At 59.9% G+C, this 24,772-nt stretch overlaps 4 protein-coding genes across 4 annotated transcripts; all 4 read right to left on the bottom strand.

The window, feature by feature from the left end:
- Nucleotides 1-1,082: 1,082 nt before the first annotated feature.
- Nucleotides 1,083-6,461, bottom strand: LINJ_35_2450 (conserved hypothetical protein; the record flags this gene model as incomplete). Its single annotated transcript, XM_001469032.2, has 1 exon — nt 1,083-6,461. One exon carries the CDS (start codon nt 6,459-6,461, stop codon nt 1,083-1,085), a length of 5,379 nt encoding a protein of 1,792 aa, XP_001469069.2.
- A 1,360-nt stretch (nt 6,462-7,821) lies between these two features.
- LINJ_35_2440 (conserved hypothetical protein) lies at nt 7,822-8,280 on the bottom strand (the record flags this gene model as incomplete). The annotated part of the gene is made up of 1 exon (XM_001469031.1): nt 7,822-8,280. The coding sequence occupies one exon, from the start codon at nt 8,278-8,280 to the stop codon at nt 7,822-7,824; it is 459 nt and encodes a 152-aa protein (XP_001469068.1).
- A 6,714-nt stretch (nt 8,281-14,994) lies between these two features.
- LINJ_35_2430 (hypothetical protein, unknown function) lies at nt 14,995-18,825 on the bottom strand (the record flags this gene model as incomplete). The annotated part of the gene is made up of 1 exon (XM_001469030.1): nt 14,995-18,825. One exon carries the CDS (start codon nt 18,823-18,825, stop codon nt 14,995-14,997), a length of 3,831 nt encoding a protein of 1,276 aa, XP_001469067.1.
- A 2,636-nt stretch (nt 18,826-21,461) lies between these two features.
- LINJ_35_2420 (conserved hypothetical protein) lies at nt 21,462-23,939 on the bottom strand (the record flags this gene model as incomplete). Its single annotated transcript, XM_001469029.1, has 1 exon — nt 21,462-23,939. One exon carries the CDS (start codon nt 23,937-23,939, stop codon nt 21,462-21,464), a length of 2,478 nt encoding a protein of 825 aa, XP_001469066.1.
- Between the last annotated feature and the right edge of the window lie 833 nt (nt 23,940-24,772).

Below are 24,772 nucleotides of genomic sequence, written 5' to 3'. Positions count from 1 at the left end.
TGAGCGTAGGTCTGTGTGTATGTATGCGTCTCTGAACTTGAGGAGCTGCAGGCGCCGCTGGATTACTTTTTCTTGGCCTTTGACCCCATCTATTCTGTTTTCTTGGGTTTCCTTCTTCGCTGCACACAAACACACACAACGCAACTCTGCATCGTGCAACGTCACAAAGGCGAAAAAAGAGGAGAGACGTGAAGAATACATGATTGAATCGGACAAGCGACACTGGGAGAGGGATTCGAGCACCTCTATCAAAGAAGCAAAACGGGTCATCGCACGTTCCCCAACGTACCACCCCGGCACCCACACGCATGTATACATGCATGCCGTACACACGCAGACACATGTGGCGGTGGCACGTGTGTCACATGCCCTCAGCATACCAAAACCGTGTGATATTCCAAAGAAAAGAAACGTAATAAAGAAAAAGAAAAAACGCCCGCTGCTACTGTACATCGTGCCTCCTTTCGAACCCGAAAGAAAAGAGAGGGGCGCGGGTTCTCCTCGTCGAGCCTGTGGTGCCGATGCGGCATAACTGACGAGGAGGGAGGAAGGTATACGTGTGGCGGTTTTGGACAACTCGCTGAGACCGCGCGCGAGTCTGCTCTCTTTGTCGCTCGTTCACATTTCAGCTCCCTTTTCGCCGTTCTGGTGCGCCTCACTCAGTTTGGGGTGAGGGGGTCAAGTGGAAAGTTGAAGAAGGACAACGATAGGACGACAGAACCGGCACACGCACACAGAGAGACAGGCAGACGCGCGCGCGCCAAATGAGAGGAGAGGAAGTACGCGGAGGAGGGACCACGGAAAAGAGATGCGGGAAAAGAAAGAAAGCAAGCGAGCCAGTAAAACAAAGGCGACCGAGTCGCATATAAACGCTTGCGGGACCGAGAGAGCCCCATCACACACTAAAGCGCACCCAACACAGGACACACACACACACACAGAGCCGCGCAAAGAGATAGAGAGAGAGAGCACCACGTCTTCACTACACCCGCTGGCAATCGAATCCCCCCACCCGACGTGCCGCCGGCCGGCACGCCATCGCTTCTTCACTCCGCTTCAAAGCGCTTTTTCGATTTCTCTCTCTAGATGAGCTGCCGCCACAACGTGAGTAGAGTCACGTGGCCCGTGTCATCGCCGACGGCCACTTCAGCGATGTTTCTAGGTAGCTCCGCGTCGCTCTTGCATGGCGTCGGTGGCGGCAGCACGGCGAGACACGTCGGTGTGTGTGAACACAAGTACTGGCCATCTGCGGTGCTGCGCACGGCCTCCGCTGCGTCGGTCTGGAGCGTCACAGAAGCGGCGTCGGGCAGGCGCCAGCAGGTAAGGCAGTTGCCAAGTGCAAACAAAAAGAGGCCATCGCGGTGAAACGTAAGAGAGCGCAGCGGAGCTGCCGACATACCTGGTGTCGGCATCAGACTCGTGTAGACGCACGTCGGCCTACACACCAGGGCTCCGCCCGCCTGGTGCTGCTGCTGCCTCTGCGACGCGTGATATGCAGCGCCGATGCAGAAGAGGCTGACAGCGCCGCCAATCAACCCGACGGCGACCCATCGACCGTCCGGCGACGTGCACATCAGGGAGACTTCCTGTGCCGCTGGCGCCGCGCCTGAGTCGCTGCTCGAAGACGCGACAAGCGGGAACCGCACCACCAGCCGTGGATTGCCAGTGGTGTGTTCCAGCGTGAATAGCTGCACCTCGGGTTCGGTGTGTGGCGCCGCCAGAATGCACATGTGGGGTGGCCGCACGCTAGCCGGCTCCCATAACTTCATGAACTTATACCCTAACGGACCATCCGAGGCACTTGCTGGCGCCTTGCTAAGAGAGCAGCGCATTGTCATCTCACATGCAATGAGGGTTGTGCTCTTGTGTGCTGGCTGGCCGACTTCCTCTGTCGCCGGCAGTAGCTCATCCCACGGACGCAGACGCCACTGCCGCAGCTCCGTTGCCACGACCGTCGTGCACACTTCGTCGTCCTCAGCGTCTACGAGCACGTGCAGATAGTGGCGGCGATGGCGCCACTCACCAGAGGCGAGGGGCATCCCCTCCTCTGCTGCGGTAGCCCCTGCACCCACCAGCTGCGTCTTCTCCCCGTTAGCCGATGCCTCATCGACGCACACCTGCAGCAGCTTCGACAAGCTCATCGTGCACCGCAGCTGGCCAGACTCGCAGGCAAAGCAGCGCACGCGCGCGTCCGTTGTCACGACCCAGAGATAGCGACCCCTAGCCGAGAATGTGAGGGACGCGATGGGGGCATCAAACCACTTGCTTCCGCGGCACTGCGAGACGAGAGTGCCCTGGAGGCCGTCGTACACCCACACCGTGCGATCCTCCGACACAGCAGCGACGTAAGCACTAGTGCGGCACACCGTGAGCGACTCCACCGCTGCCGTCGGTTGCCGGGCGTACCACGCCACCTTTCCGCTCTCTGGATTCACCCACGCCAGCGAGCGATCACTGCTAGCCGTCACCACAAAGAGTCGATTCGGCAGGAAGGCGGCGCACGTGATGGGACGCAGATGAATCGGCTGCTTCCCTTCTGTTTTAGCTGCCGCGGGCGTCATGGAGAAGAAGACGCGCGACAGAGATGCCCTGCTCCCCCCAAATCCGCCGTTGTCCTGCAGCTGACGGCAGAGGAACGTGACGGCATCACGTTGGACAGAGTTCAGGAGGCTCGCCGGGATCTGCAATGCGACTTGCGCCACGAGGGTTGGATGCAGAGACAGAAGCAGGCCGTACTGGCGGGCAAAGCAGATATAGTCTCGCATGCGAATCAGCACTGCAGGAAGGGCGTAGCGGCTCGACTCGACCGACGCAGGAGTGCTGCTCGCCTGTGCCTCGTCTGCCGCCACCGCGGCGATCTCGGCTCCGTCGTTTTCAGTGGCGAGCGGGTGCTGCTGCCACGATGGCTCGCCGATGTCCTCGCCAAGGAGGTGGCGCTGGTAGCGCTCGTTGAAGGCTGCCGTTAGGTCGCGCAGGTAGGCGTAGCCCAGCCCGAACTCGTAAACCTGCTCCATGAAAGGCACGGACAAGATCGTCACATCCATCCTCGACCAGAAGTCGCCGCTCTGCGACATGTGATAAATCACCTCCTTCATGGCGCGTCGATGCAGCGCCTGCGTTTCAGGGCGAACGTACGCCTCAGCAGCCGACGCGTCGTTCACGCGACGCACCTTGGCGGGCACCGCGTCCGCCGCCGCGCCAGGTTGCAGCCATCGATAGACGATAGAGAGATAGTACTGTGCCAGTTGCGTATGCCAGACGCGTTGATCGTTCTCGGCCTGCAGCTCATCCGCGACTCGCTTAAGGGACTCGCGTTGCACCACCTCGAGGAACGACGGGGCAGTCAGGCGTACAGCACCAAGCAGCACGTTGCCGCTGCCGACGCCCATCATCTCCGCTGCTGCAACCGGTGCTTCCTGCTCGAGGGCGGGCCGCAGCAACCGCAGCAGCTCCTGCAGTCGGCACATAGACAAACTAGGCAAAAGGTCGCGCAGCTCCGGCAGCAACAGGCCCCACCGGGACGCCATCAGCAACCCCAGAACATGGCAGGTGACGGGAAGGCCAAACGTGTGCACGAGGCGATCATACACGCCCTGCGCGGCCTCCTGAAGGGTGTCCGGGAACGTCTGAATCACTTGCAGCTGCGTCAGAAATCCAGGTGCCTCATGCACGTTGCGTGCGGCATCTAGCAGGTAGTTCATGTACTCCGCAATCGGGGCATCGCGCTTGCTGCGAGCGCACTCGTATTCGTCCTCTGACAACACAAGGCCAGCGCGCGCGAGGGAAGCCGGAGACAGGTACTGCTCCACCTCGTTCGCCGACACCGCACCAAAGCTAAGCATGTCCACACTATCGCGACCAAGGTGGTCGAAAGACGAAAAGGCAGCGCTGTTCGACAGACAGCTGGCGATAAGGCGAACGTAGCGAGCCAGTGCACGGGGCAGCAGCCAGTCCATTGGCGTTTTCCGTGGCTTCGACTGAGTCTTGGACGTCACCCCTGACGGGGCCGCCGAAAAGGACATCTGAGCAGTCCTCTCTGTCAACCAGCTGGATGGCTCCGCGCCGCCGCCACCAGCAATGTTGCCGCTGCTCCCTGGCGGGTGCACGAGGGCACCACATGGCTGCACCGGCATCGCCAACTCTTCCAAGCCGTCCAGCAGGACGACAAAGGCGTGGGCGGAGGCCGTGTTGCCAGCGCTGGCTTCCTCGTCGGTGTTCAAGGTGTACTGGGCCACGTACCCTGGCAGCCCTGCCTCGCACATGGCCCTGGCCGCTGCCGTCGTCGCAGCGCTGGCATGCGGCGGCCTGCCGACGTTCTTACTAGCCAGAGAGCCGGATATGACCTGCAGGAAGAACGCGCTCAAGCGCTCGATTTCGACCTCTGCATTCACGTAGCGCAGCACCGCCGCGTCCTTCGTCAGTTGAGACACAACGTGGGTCATAACGCTGCGAAGCTCTGTCGGCTCCTCGTGCAGAAGAGCTGAGCGTGCCGTGTAGACGGCCAACGTGTACGCGTGCTGAAGCGTCTGCAGGCGGGCGGCGCCACGCGCCATAAGACTCGCGAGCGAGGCGGCGTCCGTGCCGTGCAAAAGCAACATGTTGCGACTAGGCGGGTTCGCAGCGTAGATTATCATGCGGTTCATGAGGTTCTTCTTCGCCGCGCCGCTACTGGCAGCGGCCAGGGCCTGTATATACGTTGTGTCCCTCGCCCGTTGCGTTCCGATGCTCCGCAGCAGTCGGCTTAGTGACTTTGCCCCGGCGTCCGACTCGGCTGCCTCCCTGGCTTCACGCTTACGCGCCTCAGCGGCGACGCAGGCCTCCAAAACAGTGCGGAGTCGCGCATACACGGCCATCTGGAACCCGTCAAGGTGCTTCAGTCGCACGCCACCCTGTGCGTCTATACAGTCGAAGGTGGCCGTGTACTGCGGAATGACGAGCTCCGCCACCGGCGCCGTGGCCACAACATGCTCCCGCCAGTCCACGTGCCGCCTCCATTGATATTCTTCCGTTGCGTAGTCCCACTCGAGCGAGGTGGGGATAGCACCGGATGCCGATGTTGCCCCTGTCCTGCTGCCTTCCGCTACCTTCGCTGGCCCCGCAGCAGTTGGGGAGGGGCCCTCGTCGGCGACGAAAATCGTGCGCACGACGCTCCGGTGGCGGTCTGGGTGTGCGATGATCGGGTCGGCGGTGAGCAGCGGCGCTAGTGCGGCGGGCACCTTAAGCGTCCCCGTGTCGCGGCGCGTCGCCACGAGCAGCCATCGAGTGTAGCGCAGCGCGGCTTCATGCGCTTCGTACAGCACCGGCTGAAGCGGCGCGGCGGCCTCCTCAGGCTCGTCGTCGTCATGGCTTTCTACCCGTTGGGGGGTAGACTGCGGGATCCCCTGCAATCTCAGCATGGCACTCGCCGCGAGTTGCGCGTAGTCGCCGGGGAGGTCGCCAACGAGCTCGATCGTCACAAACCGCCCGCGCTCAACGATGGAGGTAACGTCACTGACTGGGCGGAAGTGCAGTGCACGGTTGTACGACCCGGCTGTGCGGTGAGGCCGCCGCCGAACCGCGCTATCACTGACCTTGTCATCGCCTTCGACGGCCCCTGCACCGCCGCCGACGACGACGGGGCAGAGAATAACACGGTGCGAGGCGAACTCCTGGTTGAGTCGCGGGAACACCTCGTTGCACAAAAGACGCACCTCGTTGTCGAACAACAGTGGGGGTGCCAGAATGGGCACATCGAGAACACGCCAGCCTGTTTGCGGGGATGCTGGCGGGATTAGATAGCCCTCCTCCAGTGCCGCCTCCACACGCGCGCGAAGAGTCTGCAGTGTCCGTGCCTCGTCAGCCATCGCCACAGCAGCGCTTGATGGCGACGTCGACGATGAGGCAACCACAGCTGCAGTCGACAGTGCAGCGACAACACCGGGCGAGGTGGTGCCGTGGTGCGACGCATTGTACTCGAGAGCGTGCGTCAACTTATCGAGCACCGCTGCAAGCACATGTGTGCCATTCAACTTTACCACACGCAGGGACGGTGTCTGCTGTGCCAGGTTCACAAGGGCCAGCCCGCCGGCCAAAGAAACGTCCGGGTTGTCGGACAAGTCCAACGCGGACAGCTGCTGGTGCCCTCGCATGGCGCGACAGAAGAGGACGACTGCGTCGTTCGTGAGGCCGTTGCGCGGTGCGCGTACCTCGGTTACGTTTGGGTTGTGCTGAAGAATGACCGCAATCGCTTGCAACCCGGCGGCGCCAACGTAGTTGTGTGAGAGGTCCACAACGGAGCCATTCTGTAGCGCTGGGAGTTGCTCCACAACAGCCTTATTGACTTTGTGACTGAGGGCGCGGCAGCAAGCTTCGAACTTGTTTGCCATTGAGGGATCATCGACCGAGGACGCCTCAGCGCCGCGCGCTAAGGCGGAGTTGACCGCGGTAACATGAGACGCAGCTGCCACGGAAACGCTGTGCATTCTCTTCCCACCTGTGCCGGGGCACCGCTACGTCCTTATCGATGGAGAGAAAAGAAGACCTCAATGCACGAGCAGAGCAAGCCAGGGCACAGCAGTCCACACGCTGCCAGCTATTGAGAGGAAGGGCGTGTGACGTACTCCCTTGTCCACTAGCCCACTTGCCGCTTCTGGCGGGAGGGAGGGCTTGACTTCTTTGCAATCCGAAATATCGCGGCGGATCCTCTCGGAACAAGGTGTCTTTGCGAACTGTTCTAATCGAAACACGCCGGAATGGAGGGTGGAAGCGCGAGCGGCAGCCTGTCTGATGCAGCGATATCCGAAGATGTGCGCGAAAAGAGACGGGGAGAGAGAGAGATAGTCCAGATGGTCGACAAAGCGTGAGGGGGAGGGGGCCCATGCGTCGGTGTGGCGGTGCAAACGGGTGCGCCACGCACACTCGCAACCACCATCACCACCACCACCAACACACACACACACGCACGGAAATCAAGCATTGCGCCATGGTGCGGGCGGTCAACAGAGGGAGAACGTGTAACCGAGCGAGTGAGAAGACGGTATAGAGAGGGAGAGGGATGGCGGGACAGCGAGTGCGATCAGCTTCCCTCGTCCACAGAGACGAACGCAGCAAAAGAGGCGAAGAAACGCAGACGCTGCCATCGGCGGAAACTGGCAACGCAGCCGCATCATCCAAGGCACGCACTCATCACTTCGCTAACCGAAGCAGAGATGTTGTCTTTGCCGTACATCCCCCCCCGTTCCCTATTCCAGTCGAACGTGAATGGAAAACAAGACGAGAAGCGGCTCTCCAATGTCCGGCTCGATCCCTTCGCGTTGCCGCTCGTCGACGTCAGCACCGCTCTTTGTCGCATACGCGCACGGCTCACGGTCCACGATGGCGATTTCAATTCGCTTTCTTATTTTTTTTTCGTCGTCCAGGGAGCGTGTTAGGCAAACAAGAAGCGCGTAGCCACGCACGTATTCAACGGAGCAAACGGGAGAAGCCCAACGCACCGGTGGGTAGCGGAGACACAAACGCAGCTGCATAGAGGTGCTCCAACAAAACCGCTGAAACGCAGACGCGTACGCCACCTGCGCACCACGGTCCTCACACCACGGGGCAGCACACAAAGAGGAGTGGTAGGCGGGGAAGGGGGGGGGCACAACGCAAGCCATCTCTGTACGCAGCGGGTCTCGGCATCTTTCCCGATAAAGTGGCACAGAAATTGTCCAGGCTGGGCACACAGGATGCTCAGCTGCATGGATGGTTGTCTTTGCGCAACAAGCCAGAAGCGGCGCGACGGCGAGCTGCAACGAGGGTCAGCACACTTGTTTTCTTGCAGGGGAGAGAGGGGCCCCCGTTTTACTCTGGAGCTTCTGCAGCCAGCTCATGCACGGGCTCGGCAGCGCCGTCCTCTCCATCCAGCAAGGCTGGCCCTTCCTCCTCGTCCGCGTCCCTCACGTAGGGCTCCATCTCATCCTCCTCATCCTCCGGCTCATCGTCAGACAGCGTCTCGGCGAATATGCCGTTCGTAGGCTCGCGACTCTTCATGATTAGACGCGCGACCCACGACTGCCCTGGTGCAATGAGGCCGATGAAGTTGTGAAAGTGTGGGGTTGCAAAGTCAAGGAGGCTGTCGCGGTCCGGTACGCCCATCGTTGCGCTGCACTCCACGCAACCCGTCGCGTACCACTGCACCTCTGACAAGATGCGACGGCACCGGCGGCAGGCGTAGCAGCGCCCATCCGACAGTGGCAGCTGCGGCGGGGCCTCCACCTCCTCCTCCTCTGGCGCTGTGTGAAGGGACTGCGATGTCTGCATGGCCTCCGTGGCAGAATTAAGCGCCAGGTTGGCGCTGGGGCTTCACGCTGTGTTTTCGTGGTGAGAGGGGAGAACGGGAGAGATTGCACCACCTTTGCCTTCTCAACAACACCGCTACCGCACCAGCAGCAGCAATAGGAGTACACGGCTAGAAGAACAACTGATGATGAGTTCGGCGTCGCCCCGGCAAGTGGATTGCTCTGTAGCCCACAGATGCGTCTTTAAAGGCAAGTCTACCGATGTGTGCGTGCCTGCCCAAGAATGAGTACCTGCGCATTTAGGTGCGGATGCTGTTGTGTTCGTGTGTGTTTGTGTGTGCGCACGGAGGTGAGGAGGTGGACGTGCAAAGCCATGCGGTGGCCAACGCGCGTGCGTCGATGTTAGGGAAGAAAGAAAGTGAAGAGGGAGCTGAAGGGAAGGGGGAGCAGAAGCAAACCGGACGATCAGCGACGAGGGAAAGAAACAGTTCACTTGTGTGGTTGCAAAAGAGTGCGACAAAGGAACTTGACACGGATGCGGACGACAAGGCGGCTGTTTTTCGTCAGCCAGGAAGCAGATCGCTGCACGGTCGGCATTTGTACCGCACACACACACACACACAAAGCACGAGAGGACCGACGGTGTCGAGCGCGCCGTTCGTTTTCTTTTTTTTTCGCGGCCATCTCGTTTATCTTCCGTGCGCCTTTTCTTCTGTATCATCTGTACGGCGCCATGGCCACAGTGGTGTGCATGAAAAAAAAAAGATGGAGGGAGGGACAACAGACACACACAGAGATAGACACGCACGCAAAAAAAAAGAGAAAAAAAACAGCAGGAAAAAACACACGAAGAACGGAGAGGAGAAAGAAAACGAAACAATGGTAGAGTTGAGCGAAGCGTGGTAATAGAGCGGTGGAGGCCGGCGAGGTGACGGATGCTGCCAGAGGGAGAAGAGCCGCAAATAGCGAGAGAGAAGAAAAAGAGTGTGAGGGAGGGGGACGAAAAGGAAAAACAGAAGGGGAGAACGGCGGCAAGGGGCCTTAAAAGGAATGGAACGCACACACACACACACACGCACACATATATACACATGCGCACGCCACGACACGCAGAAAGGAAGTACAAGAGTCGAAGAAAGAGAGACAGAGATGCAAAACAAAGCAGGCAAGAGATGAAGATCGCAGCACACCAATATACGACGAAAGGGGACGACGGCAGCAACACAAAAGACGTACAAAGAAAGCGACCGCGTAGGGGGAGGCAGCTGGGCGGGAACGTGGAGAAGGGGCGCTGCGTAAACACACAGAGAGATAGAGACTCCGCTGCAACGCACAGCATGAATAGCAAACGCAATGAAGAAACAATATCCTTGAGCACACACACACACACATGCGACCACACACAGGGAGGGAGGCACAACGAGGACAGGCGCACGGTGGAAAATAGAATAATGATGCTTCTTATACGTCCTGCATCAAATGCGCCACAACCGAGCAGTGCTGGCATACACCAAGACATAGAGACAGACAAAGAGCGAGAGAGGAACGAAAAACGTGCGCACCCAGGAAGTCAATGCTATTCTACCCGAAGATCAACTACTCCTTTCCAGGCCCCAATGCGCAGAGAGCAAACCACCACATGCGCATCGCCAAACAATTCTGAACAAACGGACGCGCTGTCTCCGTTTTTCGCCCTTTTTTCACATCCGCACCGAAATCGCTTCGTGACAGAGAGCACACCTCAAGCGCACAGTGTCTCAGAGCGCAGCGCTCACTCTGTGTGTGTGGGGGGGGGAGCTCAGCGGCCCTTTTCCCTTCCAATGCGGTACTACTGCTGATGGTGACAGGGTCGAGTACCTACGATGTGAGGAGGTCAGAGGTATGTATCGCTGCTGATATTGACCGTCAGGCCCTGGATGGCGCTGCGTCGAAGCGACCTGCGGGATTGGACACACTTGTGCCATCAATAAGATAGGCAACGCAGGAAGACGCGAAAAGAGTATGCACCACAAAAAAAAGCCCATACAAGAGCAAGCTGCGACTACTTTACATTAGCAGGCATAACATTCATCACGCCGCGCACGCCTACTTCACGTACAAACTGGCACATGAGCATTCATCAGAAAAGAGCTCCTCGAGATTCTCCACACATTCGCTGTTCCCACCGCGCGCGCGCAAACAAGGGGGAGGGGTGGCAACTATGCAAACAGTTACAAGTAGGAAACAAACACCAAAAAGAAAACGTTTTCGTCAAAGCGTCCTTCCACCAACAAGCACATGGCAGCAAAATCTTCGCCTACGCAACCACCGCGCATCTGTCTCTCCCGCACAACAGCTGCACCCTCGTCGTCTGGGACGAACCGTCCTGCCTTCAAGGCCGGAGCCGTGCATCTAACGGGCTCCGCCTGCCCTTCCCCGTCCCTGCTTTCGCATACGTGCTATGCGCCTCGGGCGCCAGACGGGCCTCCGCTGGGGCGCATGCCTCGATCCAAGCAGGGTCGCCTGCAGCGTCCTGCGCTCCAGGGCAGTGGCGACGGCGTCTCTGTCGCCCGCGTAACAGGGGGCGGCCACCGCGCACGCCGCACGAGCTCGAGGAGGAGGCGGGCCAGCCTCGGGGCAGGGCCCTCTGAGACCCGGCCTGCGTGCCGTGCCTCTGCGCCCAGAGCCGCTGCAAGTCGCGCTATTCCGTAATCCGGCGCGGCGACTCGTCGCGTGGGAGTCTGCAGGGCTCGGCGGTGCTCTCGCCATGCTTCCGGCGTCTGCGCCTCATCAGCCCGCCCCGTCGGGATGCAGACGGGCTGTGCCGCATGCTTCGCAGGCATGCTCGTCGGGGGAGGGGGGTGATCGGCATGGGCCGCTTCGCGCCCCTCACTCGCGCTCCGCTGACCGCCGGATGCTGTGCCTGGGTGTGGTACACCGTGCCGGCTGTGCCCCACGGCGCCTGCGCGCCGTGCTCGCACTTGCGGCATCCCGCGGCCTGCGTCAAGACGGCGTTCTTGCCTGGGGGAGGTGGAGAGAGAGGGGGAGCGTGCCTGGATGGCTTGCCCGCATGCTGCCGCGACAGTCCGGATACTGCCCTGCGCCGGCGGCGGCAGGAAGACGCTCCAAACCTCCTCTCCACCCGCACGCCCTTCACAGTCGCGGGGCTGTGGCCGGGCAGAGGGGGCTGGTGGATCCGCATGCGCCCGCGCATACAGAGAGCTCACAGCCTGCCGTTGTGTGTGGGCACAGAGGGTGTGGTGGGGATAGCGACAGGCAACCGACGGGGGCAGCCTGTGCAGCGCGGATGAGACGTGCGTGATGAGGTGACTGCGTGCAGCGGAGAGCTGCTGCTGGTCGCGGTGCCGCGCACCGGCGCGTGTGCGCCATGTGTTGGGGGATGCTCATCCAGCTGCCTGGCGTGCTCCAGTGTCCAGCGCGACACCTTGCAGAGGACGAATCGTAGTTTGGCCTGCATGACATCCTTGCCCGCGGAGAATGTGGGGAGTGTGGTGTGATGAGCACAGATGGCGTGGTGCCGTGCCTGCGTCCGGTTGCGCTGCACGCTCGGGGGGTCCACTACCATCATGAGGTGAAGAGGGCCCAGGAGGGATGGTTGTGCGACTGGGCATGCACGCCTTGCCATCTTGGACTTGTTCTTGTGGGCGGCGCGAACACAGAGGGGGGGGCGGGGGCGATGGTGTGGGAGAGCCATGGTGCGGCGTGTGTGGTGCGGGGCGCGGCTGGGCCTCTGAGGCGCCGTGATGTGCGCAGCCGAGCGTGCGGTCGGTAGGGTCGACAAACGCAGCGGCTGTCTCTGTGTCCCTTGCTGGCGCTGCTGGAACCTGTCTCGCAGAACGATCGCGCAGTCGTCGCGAGGCTACTCGCTGGAGGGGCTTTCGCGCCGGGTGCTGGTCGGCGTGACAGGGCGGGGCGGAGTGAGGGCGCAGCGGGACTGCATCCATCCCTCGAGTCTGGCTCTTTAATGGGCATGTGCGAGCGAAGGGAATGCTCGGGAGACGCGCAGGCTGCGTTCACGAAAGCTGCTTCCAGCTGCATCCGTTTTCGCATCAGAATCGTCTACAAGAGCATTCACCAGACGGGACAGCACTCCTGGTGGCCTGAGAGACCACTCTAGACATGAGGCTTGCTCTTATCCCTGAGTGACACTGTGCAGTTGTGCGTGTGTTGTTGTGGTTTTTGTGGTGGCGGGGGTCAGCGCGGCACGCTGAAGCTCGCGCCTTCGCTTCTCTGCCGCTTTGGTGGGCACGCACTCTTTGCGGATCGATTTGGCAATTAGGGCGCGGCACAGTTTCGAGCCCCCCCCCTTCTGAAAGGGGCATTATGAGGCGTCTGTGATGGCTGGTGGCATCACGTCATATCCCTCGCCAAGGTGGCCAGCGAGCTGGATCGCGCAGTCATCGCTCCGTGCCGTGGTAAGGAAGCCCCCACTCATAGAAGAAGCGCTCGAGCTCCAGGTCGACGTCCAGCGGCGTCCCAGTGACCCCGTCTGCGGACGCAAAAGGCCATAAAAAAAAATTAAAAGAAGAATCCATGAAAGCGTACTGAGGAAGGAGATCAACAAAAAAAAAGTACAGAGGGACAGCAAAAACGCTGCTGCGACGCGATGAGCCCTCGTCCAAGTTGAAGGAGAGAAGTAGAACAGTAAGTGGCGCATGGGGGCGGGGAGACAAGGGGAGGCGCACCCATGTGGAAGGATATGTCGATGCGAGCCAGTCACCATCTTCGCCGGCGACGAACATACACACACACACCTTACACGACCTTGAAAGCGAAAAAAAAGGAAAGAAAGTAAAGAGACGTCACTGATTCAGAAGGAAACCACACAGGGCGCGTGTGATGCACCATCGTGTTGGGTGGCCTTATAAAACGTGTAAGGTGAGAAAAAGTGGGAGAAACGGCGACCAGGAAGAGAGAGGTAATCGCACACAGGCAGAGAGAGAAGGTCAGACCCCATGCGAGTGCGAAAAAAGGGGATGGCAAGAGTGGACTACACGAGCCACTGCACAAGCTAGGGAAAGGGAAACTGGACGGAACACAAAAAAATGATGTCCACGTCTGAGAACAACTAGAAGCGAGCAGCATATCAGAGCGCACGGTCGCAAGCGTCACTAGGTTCGCGATCATACTAAAGGACGACAGCGCACTCGTGTTTTTCCTTCCCTCTCCCTCTTGATACGCGTGCGAAGCTATGCGTTCTGGCTCGATCGCTCATTGTCCCCATCCTTACCTTATTATGCATGAGAGCGCGCAGTGAATGTGCGTTCTCTAGCAGCTCCGTCTCCACGCGTGTGCGCTGCTTCGTCGTCGTCTATCGCTTCTGCATGCTCACGTTGACTAATTCGCCCGCACAGCTGCTGTTTATGTTTTTTTTTTTCTTTTACATGGAGAAGCGATATCAGAAGAGAGTTCCCTCTCCCCCAAAAGGAAAGGGAAGCGAGGGACGAAGGCCCTGTTACTGCGTCGACGTCGATGACTTTGAAAAGCCAAAGCAAATGAACAACAACGAAGGATACAGCGCACTTTGAAACGAGACAGGGAACGGAAACAGAACGAGAGCGGACGCGCACGCACACACGCAGGCAAGGGGGGGGAGAGAGCGGGCCCCATGGCAGTAAACAAGAGAGGGGCGTAAAACAACCGAATAAAAAGAGGGGAAGAAGTGCAGTGCTGTTCTCGTGTTTCTGTTCTTGCTCTGTGCTGGGACACTGTGAATGTGTGTGTGTGTGTGTTTCGTTTTCTTCGAACGTCCCTCCCGCCCTACCTCCCCCCATTGCCTCGCGAAGCGGACGAAGGAGAAGCGCTGACGCACGCAGTCGAGTGAGAGGGGGGAAGGGGAGGGGGGCAGACAGAGCGACAGACAAAAAAAAAGCAACACAGAAACGTGAGTAGAAACAAGACAGGAAGAAGATGCAGAAAGGGAGAAAAAGCCCAATAACGTGTTCCCAAAACAAACCGAAGAGACTACATTACGAAGGGGCCCGTGGGGTGGTGGTGAGGAGAGTGGCAGAGAGGAGAAGGGAGGCGGGATGGAGGGGAGGAGGAGAAGAGAACCAGAGTATAGCGGGGAGGCACCAAGGAAAACACCCGTGCCGATGTGCTTTTTTCCACAGCCGTGCATACACACAACAACAAAAAGAGAGAGAGCAGAAGATGGGCCTGAGGCACTCCTCACAGGTCACGAGTACTTGCTGCGTTCCTTTTCGTTTTTAAGCTTCGGCCTTTGTATACACATGTGCGCATCTATGTAGGGAGAAGGTGAGATGACAGTAATCCCTGCATGTCGAATGCACCGCCTGGTCAGAGAGCACGCACGGCAACAGAGAGAAGGGAGCAAAGAGGCCAAAACAAAGAAAAAAGGGGGAGGAGGGAAAACAACCAATGGAAACGTACACAATGAAGAATCGAATGGCGAAGCTAGGAAGAGACAGAGGAAAGCAGGGAAGCGGGGGAAATTTGAGGAGGAAAATAGGGAGCACGGAGGATGTGTGAGACCCGGCATGAGGTGGAGAGCGCCGCGGCCACACCTCAGGTGCCACCTGCGAGAGAAGTTTCGCTCGGCACACAGAGACGAGGGGATAAGAGACGAAACAGTGTCACGGGTTGGTATATGCACTGGAGAAACACGGCAGCAGGGACGTACTCGCGACACCAGGCGTTAGCAAGTGTGCGCGCGCACTTGTCAGACCGCTCTGTGGACAGCACCGAAAGGGGGCAGGGTCCCCAAAGGTTCATCTCACGAGCGCTTCCCGCCAGTTGAAAGGAGCTTCTTGATCTTCGGAAGGACAACGTTGTCATTGAGTGGTAGCGCCGTCCCATTGGCGTGCTCCACACTCTGCGGCACGGAACTTTGTCCAGTTCTGCTCAGCAGCACCTCCTCCGGAGAGGCAGGCGCGTGCTTGGCAGCGGCGTTTGGCGTGCCCCGACTCCTGCCACTTTGCTCGCCAGAGGCCGCGGCGTTGGTGCGCGAGGGGTTTTCGAGGACGCTCGCGAAGTTGCGAGGGCGCGCCGGCGGCTTCTCCTCCTTCGGCGCGGTCGGCCGCAGCACCGTGTCGGTTTTACGGGCGGTCGGCGCCACTGTGCTGGGGGGACTGGCCTGAGCAAGCAGCCCGTCACCATTCACGGAAGAGCCATTGTGCTGAGCGGCATTTACCTTGAGCAGATCACCAGCTGGTTCGCGGGAGCTACCTGCGCTGCCGCTGCTGCTGCTGCTACCGCTACCTGGGCGGGTGATGCTAATCGTCAACGGTGGGCTCTTGCGGCTCGGTGGCGAGGATGAGGAAGAAGCCCGCGCACCATGGTCATCCGCCAAGCCCAAGGAAGCCACAGAACGCACTTGCGATGGTGAGCCCATAACAATGTTAGCCGTTGCATTCCATTGCTCCATCGACGAGCGGCCGTTGCGTCGACGCTGCTTTTCTTCCGCGTTCGCCATGCTCACCATAATGGCAGGGCTCACGACACTGCTGGGCACCACCGTGCCGTCCACACCGCCTGACACTGCGTCCACCTCGTCGACAAAGCGAAGCTTGCTAGAGCAGCGAGTCAGCTCACTGCCTGCAGTGCTGCTCAGCACAGAGACGCTGTCGTTCGGCGAGTGTGTCGCCTCCTGGCCAAGGCGCACGGTCACTTCGCTCAGGAGGGCTTCGCGGTAACGGCTGGCGAACACCTCCGGAAGTCGTGTGCAATGCTTGAAGAAGAGATAGTCGCGAACGTCGCGTAGGTTGTTCGTGGTGCTGTCCTCCGGCTCGTGCGCGGAGTACTTGCCTATAATGTCAAGCACTGATAGCAGGCTTGAGTGGAAGACAGAATCGCGGCGTCGCCCACCGAGCTCGTTGTATGCTTTCAAGAGGTAGCCAAATGTGTCCCTCTCCACAGTGAGTTGGCGGCAAATCGTGGTGACGAGTTGCGGCGACAGCGGCTCGCGTGACGACGCGTACGACGACAGCGGATTCTCATCCACCTCTGCCGTGATCACCGTCATCTGGGTCACCACGACCTTGAGAAAGCGCACGCAGCCGCACAGCACATCTAGCCCGACCTGGCATCGTGCACCGGCCCCGTTTGCGCCGCACAAGGTGTCGCACACGCCCTCGATGAAGTGCCAAATATGGGATTTGTAGTGGAAAACAGTCTCCAGAATCAACTCGCGATTGGCGTTGTTGGTGAGGTTCACCATGTACTCGAGGACCCGGATGAGCGCGGGGGTGATGCCCTGCGGCAGCGGTAACACCGGGGACGCCGCACCGCTGCAGCCGCCGGCGCCGCCGCCGCCACCAGCTGCCGGGCAAGTGTTCGCCACCCCAACGGTCGCGCTGCCGGTGTTGCTCTCGTTGCCATCCTGATGCATGGGCCTAGCGCCGCCGTTCTGGGACGTGTTGGCGTTGTTAAACTGCACGATGGGAATGTTGCGGGCCGAGCTAACGACGCCGCCGAGAGAGGGAGGCAGCGGCACCGGCGTCATGACGCCACGCGTGGCGTGGGCAATGTACTTGGTGATGATGAAATTGTGAAACCGATTGCGGATGCCCGTGCTCTCGGAGTCCAGCTTGCGCTCCGACGCGGCAGACCCCTCGTCATCGTGAAGTCCCAGGACGTGAAAGAGCGCAAATGGGTTGGTGGAGGACATGCTGTCTCGAAGGATACGCTTTGGTGGCGGGAAGATGGACAAGGAGGAACGAGTCGCACTTGTGCCAGTGCCGCTGGTCGCGAAGGCTGTCCCGATAGGACCCCCGATGATTAGCTGGCGTAGCATGAATGTGACGATGCCGTTGTACTTGACGGGGTCCGCCAAAATCGGCGATCGCACGTGCTCATTCATTAGCTGCTCCTCCTGCCGCTCGTTCAGCCGCACGAGCGTGACATCCAGCACTGCCGCGAGCTCCTGCTCCACCGCAAGCGAGTAGCAGTTGGCGGTACTGCTTGTGCCACCAGCGGCGGCGCCGTTCGAGTTGGAGGTCGAGCCGCCACCGCCGTTGCGTCGGGCACCGTTCAGTGCGCCCCCGCTACCGTCCATAATGTGTTTGACGAACGCCGCCGCTGTCCCGCTGGGCATCGCGAACCGCTCCGCCACGAGGGAGAGCGGCTCCAGCAGACCGCTCTGATAAATCTTGCCTACAATCGGCCCGACCATCTCACGGCCGAGCTCGGCAATGCTAAGGGTGACGAGTTCGCGGAAGAAGCGTAGGTGAGCGAGAACTTGCAGCTCCGCCTTTTGCGTCGAGGGCACGGTGTCGACTGCCGGTGGTGTGGACATGGGCGACGGCGCGCCGTTCCCTACTGCACTCATGCTGCAGCGTCCCTCAGAGCTGAGAGAGGTCGCGCTCGACGAGGCTTCAACGGACAGGCCGCGGTTGCGCGCACTCGTCCCACCGCTCATCGTCGCTGGGGTCACCTGAGGCAGGACCCGGAGCGCCTCGCAAGCCTCCGAGAACATGCTGTCACAGGTGAGCAACGCACACACAATGTCGTTGCGGATTCGCCGGCTCATAGTTGCGTACTTGGCGATCAGCTCAGCAACCGAGTCTGCGGCGCCGCAACTCGGAAGCGCTGTGTTCTGCAGAAAGCCGATCCAGCGGTCCTTCCGGATGAGCGTGATGACTTCTTCAGGTATGTGCAGCAGCCGCAGCGGCTCCGGCACCGACCAGCTCCACGGCGAAGCCGTGCACTGCAGCCCCGAGAGAAGCAGCGGAAACGTGTCCTCTGATATGAGGTAGTCCAGCAGGTCAGCGTTCGCCATGTTCAGCATTTTCAGTACCGTTTCCTTGTCCGCGTAGAGAGCCGGGTTCGTCGCGTGACGGTGCTCGATGATGGAGAGTGACAAGGCGTGATGCTCGATGAAGCCGAGTGGGGGGTCGTACTTGGTGTGGATGAAGTACGAGTACGGGAGCACCACCTCCTCTGTTTTGTCGGTCGCCGCCGTTGATGGGGTGACGGAGGACGTACTGTCACCCGGTGCCAGCGCCGTCCGCTCGCTGACTGGCCGGCATCGCTCTAGGAGGTCAAAGCGGAACGGCGGGTAGCTCTTATCTTGCAGCGCCACGAGCGCGCTCCATGACGCGGAGTAGCCCTCCTCCGAGGCATACATGAGGCACAGAGAGAGCTGCTTCTCAAAGCTGTTCCATACAATGCAGCAGTTCTCTCCGACAAATGGAGTGTCGTTGCTGATGGTGTCCTCCAGAATGATCGACTCGTCGGCCGTGTCGTCCTCTTCGAACTCCGAGACCGTGTTCGACAGCGCCGACGCATCCGAGGTGGCCACGCCCTTCCGTGGCGCCGCCCCTACGCCGCCGTTTCCGCTTGCCGTGGCTGCGTCAGCGGCGCCAGAGGAAGTCAACCCGGCTGCCCTACTCTCCTTCTGCGGCTCATCCTTTCCGACGCCAGACGCGATGACGCGGATGGTGAAGTCACTGAACACAACACGGCCATCACCCTGTTCTCCCCATTGGTTCTCCGCGCCGAGAGCTTGCGTCAGCACCTTCACCTCGAGGTTCAGCAGCGACGTGGCGAAGGCATGCGGCGGCTCGCGCGCTCGAGCCGGTGTGTCCGCCGGTGAATGAAGTGTCATGAGGCTCTCTGCTGGCGTCACACCGATCGTCTCTGTTGGGGTCGATGGCGATTTCGACGGGCCGCTGTCTGCCGTGTCGGCCGTCAAGCTCGCCACGCTGACTTCGTCTGATGTAGGAGTGGGGCTGGTCGGTCTGCCTGCGTGATAGCAGCACCCGCTACCGCACGCCTCTTGCGTCGTCGCAGCAGCAGCTGCGGTGCCTCTTGGCTTCTTTCCTGTGCTGATCGAGCCGTTCTTCGTGTTGTTGCCACTGCTTCGCGCTAAAGTAGATGTTTTACAGTTGGTGTTGGTGCTGCTGGAGAGCCCTGCGGCGCTGCCGCTACCTGTCGCTCCACTTCCGCTCATGACAGCCACGGCGCCCACGTGTATGCCAATCGACAAATGGGATTTTCCGTCTCCTGCCGAGATGGAGGCCGCCGGCGATGTCGGCGAAAGGCTGGCGAGAGTAATAAAAAAAAAAGAACCAAAGCGAACCAAGCGAAAAAGGGAAGGGCAGCAGACTCAACAAGAAAAATCAGGACTCGAAAGCGACCCTTTAGAAGCACAAAAAGAGAACACCGGCGTGTTACATGCACCAAAAGCGAAAGAGTGAGTGACGGGTACACCTTGGCACGTCTCAGCACACCTGTTCGCATGAACAGCAGCAGTCGAGCAGGCCGAGGGCGCTTTTTTTTCGTTCCCTCTTTACAAAGACGCAAAACGCTAAAGGCGAGAGAAGAGGGGATACGCGCGGTGCAGTGAAATGGCAGGCAAACAACAAAAACATGCAGTCGACGCACAAAACGCACGCACATACGCCAGAGAAAAAGAAAGAGTGCACGCCCACACGCAAAACGGGGAGCTCCCTCACCGTGCCACAGAAACGAGCGAAAAAAAAAGATAAAAAAAAAAGATGGCCAATGTATAAGGCAACGGAATCAAAGGGAGTGGGAGAGATGAACGAAAACCGCCAAACGGGAAGGAGACACAAGACACAGCTGACAGGCGAGGAGGCCCAGAAAAATAAAAAAAAAACAAAAAAGGCTGCTACAGACACGGAAGTGAGGGCACGAGCACAAATGATATTGGCAATACTGCTTCGACCCTTGCAACGCTTCCTCTAGTCGCAGCAGCCTCAGTGTACGGACGCAGAGAGTGTCCGTGAAAAGTCTGGAAGTACTCACCTTTCCCTGAGTGCGTTTTGCTCGCCTCACGCTCTCTGCCTCTGTGCTTCTCGCTCGTTTGCTCCTTCAACCCTTGTTGCCGCGACAACTCGTCTCCTTCCTTCCTCCTCGTCCGCACTCTCTCTCTCTGTGCGTGAAAGAAAACGATCTGCTGAGCCGTCCCTTCTTTTCTGCGTTCGCCCTCTTCGCCGCCTTCCTCACGAAAGGCCAAGTGAAAAAGAAAACGAAAATGGAAAAATCACGAAAACACAAAGGCGTGCGCCGCGGAGAGAAAAAAAAAAGCGGTGCGACACGCCGAAAAAAAAAGCACAACCACAACAGTGCGCAGGAAAGAAAGAAAGGCGAACAAGGAGAGTTGAACGCGTGCACCCGAGGCGGGGTGAGAGGAATCCGGTCAGCCCTGCAGGGTGAGGGGGTGCCTCAGTGGTGAGTGACGAAGAGAAGCAGGGGAGGGAGAGAGAGCCGCTAGGGTGCGCGGCGCGAAACAGAAAAGGGAGAAAACGAATGGCGCCGATCCACACGCACCCCAGGGCAACACGGACAGCAACAGATATTCGAAAGAGGAAAAGAGCAAGGCACACGACACTATGCACCGGCACACCGCATGAAAATTATCACGGCGGAAAGAAAAAGGCGCGCACTCCTATGGAGACTTGATGAGGGGAAGAGAGGGAGGAAGGCCGCGAGTGTTCATGGAGATGGGAAAGTGGGGACGCGCCGAGATACCGATTCGCCATACACGCGAAATGAGAAGAGAGACGGCGAGCGGCACACACGTAGACGTGTGTGTGGGCGCGAGTGGAGTTTGGGTGATACTGAGCCCCGAAACAGAGGAGGACTCAAGGACAGCTCGGGGATGATAGCTACAGTGACGATTGGGAGGAGGGAGAGCGGAGGGGAAGGAAGACGTATAGACGTATCATGAGTGGCAGCTGCATGCGCGCGGGAGTGATGCATGAGCGCTCCCATCGCTTCGCAGGCCAGCTGGAGCCCGTGCACGTGAGAGTGGGGGAGGGGAGGGGGTATCGCATATTGTTCTCTTTGCGCGCTTCGATGCCTCTGCCTAAAACTTTCCACGGCCGCTCGCGCAAGCACAGAGCACCGTGCACGAGTGAGCCGTAGAGCTCACTGTCACTGTAGCGGAGAAGAGGCATTCATGCGTGTGTTGTTCTTTTGCCCAAGTGGTAGCGAGGGCGACACGCTTACACGTTTCGAATCAATTTCATTGCTTGGCGTGCCGCAGCCACTTCTTCCAGGGAAGCCCTGCCGCTGCAGAGTAGCATAGCACTCCCAGCCAGTCACAGCAGCCTTCGGATGTTGCGGCATCACGAGAGGGGCAAGGCGACCGCCCGAGAGAATATGCTGGGTGAGGGAAATAGCACAGAAGAAAAAATGGCGCCGAGGTTGGAAGAATGGAAAACACATCGCGGAGATCGCCTAAGATTGCTGAGACGCCCGTCTCTGTGACTACTGCTACTGCGCACGCGCCAGGAGAGGCTCAAAGGCGCCGATGGGCTTAATCGCCACCGCACAGGCAAAGGGGCTGCCAAGAGCGTCCAGCGTGAGCACGAGGGCCACGTTGCAGGACTCGAGTGCATCATCCACCTCGTCCTCATACCCCACGCTATCGCTGGCAGAGCCGCTCACCTCTGTCATTGCGACTGCCGCCCTATCCTTCACCCGCGTAACCTCCACCACGAGGCAGGGGCAGTACATGAACTCGTTTGTCACAACAAGGGAAAGTCGATCGAGGCGGTCACAGAAGGTCTGCAACGCCGCGTCCTCCGCTGCGTCGCTCGGCGAATCTCCTGAGCGTGCCAAGCAAGCCTCGCCGCCGCAACGGCGGCGCAGTCGCGGCGGCAGAAAGAAGCGAAGAGGGATCTCGAGGCAGGAGTTGGACGCGCGGCATCGGGTGTCACCGCGCTGCCGCACGAGGCCGCCAACGTAGCTGACGACGTCACCTGGCTGAAACGCTTTGCCAGTGAAAAGCCTGCGCGTCATGCACTGCAAGCGCCGGCGGACAAGGGTCATCTGTGGCGAATACGACGTCTCAGCAACCGGCGACGGCCCACTGGCGGCGGCACGGTGCAGAACAACAAGCCGGTCTACCTCCTGCGTCGTGGACAAGAGGTAAGACAGCGGGGGTCGTGTCAAAATGCCTGCAACGGAGTCGCTTGTGTCGCGCGACGCGACCGCGGTGAAACTTCCGATCTGCGCAACGCCCAAGTGCTCGTCTGTGGAAGTACTCTTTTCTCCGCTCGCTGACGCTGTCCACTCGAGAAAAGGCAGCTTCGTCGGCGAGGCGGCAGAGGCCAGAGCATGCGCCGGCGAGTATGCGGACACGGAAGATGATAGCAAGGGCAGCGCCGCAATACCGGGGGTGAGAAGTGCGAGCTCCTCCGAGTCCAGATCGCCCTGTCGTTCCCACAGCGCGTTGCGCTTCGAGCGGCCACTGCCGTGAGCGGCGCTGCCGCACCGGCCACGACCGGTCCGGTTCTCTTCTGTGACAATAGGGTGTTCGTCACGAACTCGCACCCCCGCTAGCGAGGCGTCATCTGCGTTGCGGGAATGAGACTGGAATCGGCTCGCCTTGAAAGGACGGGCTTCCTGCGATTGCTCCGCGTCGGGGGCCCCTGGCGGCATCGGTGCAGCCACTGTGGGCCCGCTCCCGTTGGCGTCAAGCACACTGCGGCCGCGCTTCTCTCGGCCCAGCCCGGTGTCGACCGTGTACACGAATATGTGTCTCTGGGTCTCGAAGCGCGAGTGCTTCGCCAGCACCGTCAGCGGCACGGCGGCGTCCCAGACCTGCCACGGTAAAAATGGCACGTTCATGGGCCAGTCGGTGTGCTCAGAGCTGAAGTTAGTAGAGGAGGTAAGTGGCGCAGCGGAGACCTGCGTTTGCGGCGGCGTGGAGGTGCTTGCTGCAGAGGGCCCTTGAGAGTCGAGCCCTGCTTCTGCTAGCAACGTCGCCTGTGTGATAGCTGGACTGCTGAGCAGACTCACTAGCCGTGCGCCACTCAGCTTTGGGGTGGCGCAAGCAGCGCAGCGCAGCGGTGCATCCGCCGTGGACGCCTCACAGATCGACCACATACCGCACTGCGTGCACTCCCAAAGAAGATCGTTAGCCACGTCAGGCAAGCACCTCGGCCGCGCCAGCGGCTGCTTCGTGTTAGGCGCACTCCAGGTGATCCCCGCCCGGTCGACTGCCGGCGCTGATGAGCCATCAGCCTCGGATACTGAGGCGGAACTACCTGTCGCAGAGGCACTGCCGGCAGCGACGCCTGGCCCCTCCGCTGCGCAGCTGCCCTCGGCCTTGGCGCTGTCGGCAGACCTTTGCGGCAACGATGTGGCAAGCGCAGGGGGCGCAGAAGTCGAATCAGAGGCAGCGGAGACAGATTCAGTGCGGAAAGACGGAAACGGTACCACACCGCCGAGACGTGGTCGCATGATGGGCTCTCCCTGGACGTTCATCCATGGTGTCGCGCTCAGTCGATGTGCCTTGCCGTAGGACATGAGTATTTCCTCTCCCGGGTTGATCTGTCGCCGCGACACGAGTGCTGTGAAAGACTCTCCACGGTTGTTAAAGCGGTTTTCAGCGGAGAGGTTCGCCTGCAGAGTTCCGACGCCACGCGGGTCGTTCGCGAAGCGGCCATAGTTGCCCACAAACTCCGCGTCGAGCGCATAGTCGTCCCCGACGGCGCCAAACCCCATCGTGTACGTGCGAGAGTTGCACGACGTGGCAAAGACCTCAATGAAGCCGGAGTAAGGCGTGACGATTGTGTTGGACGGGATCGTGCTCTTGGCAAAGAGGCCTGCCTGCCCGTAAGCGGGGTGGCGCGGGTCGGTGATGACGCGCACCTCTAGAAGCTCCTCCGGTGCGTATGTGGCGAGTTGGAAGTCGGGCAGCACGCGCCGATCGACCAGTTGCTGGCGGAACACAAAGAGCTCCATAAACAAGAAGAGCCGCTCGTCGCGGCTGATTGCGGTGTCGAAGGCGAGAAACTGCCGCGCATGCCAGCTGGCAGAAAACTTCAGCGAGCGACGGGACGGCGTGCACTGCAGTCCACCCAGCACGTTCAAGCAAGGACGTTGCGTTGCTGTTCGTGGTGGTTGCGGAAAAGGCGAAGGGTCATCACGAGCTGCAACCCTCGCCGCCGCAGCCAACGAGGCAGAGGCCATCGCAGAGGTCGCAGCGCTTACCTGCGCGGGAGCACCTCCGCGTCGACCGATCGCTTTGCGCGAGAAAGGGCGTAGCAAGGGATGGAGCTGAAGACGAGCGTTCTACTCAGCGGTGCTGCTCCCTTCCCACCGCGTGTCTACAAATCTATTGCACCTCTCTCTCGAATGCTTGCGCCCTGTCGACGAGTACTGTTTCCTTAACAGTTCCCCGCCTGCAGCGAGCGGCTTATCCTCGGTGGATGGGAGACTGCGCACAGCGGCAGCAGAGGCAGAGACACGCGCGCGTGTGGGTCAGAAAGTGACAGCTGCGGCTCGTATCCCATCGTACAGGGCCAAATACAGCACTGTGGTCCTTCTCGCAGCAGCGTGGTACCGCCGAGTTCCCTCTGTGCGTAGAGCGTAGGGGCGAGTATATTCTCTCACCCTTTTCGCGCTTAAGTCGGTGCGTGGCAGATTAGTGCGAGGGTGAGTGAGTCTGAGAAGGAACAGAGCATACGCGAGAGGGCAGCCGTAGAAGATCGCGCCCCCTCGAAAAAAAAAACGAGGAAACGAGCGAGGAAGGCCGTTGCATGAGCGTCAATGGAGCTTAAAGCTGCCGGTCTCTT

This window comes from Leishmania infantum, chromosome 35, assembly GCF_000002875.2.
Source record: "Leishmania infantum JPCM5 genome chromosome 35".
In the NCBI taxonomy this organism is placed as follows: Eukaryota; Euglenozoa; class Kinetoplastea; order Trypanosomatida; family Trypanosomatidae; genus Leishmania; species Leishmania infantum.
Note: the sequence above shows the minus strand (reverse complement) of the source record. Positions and strands in the feature narration are given on the sequence as shown.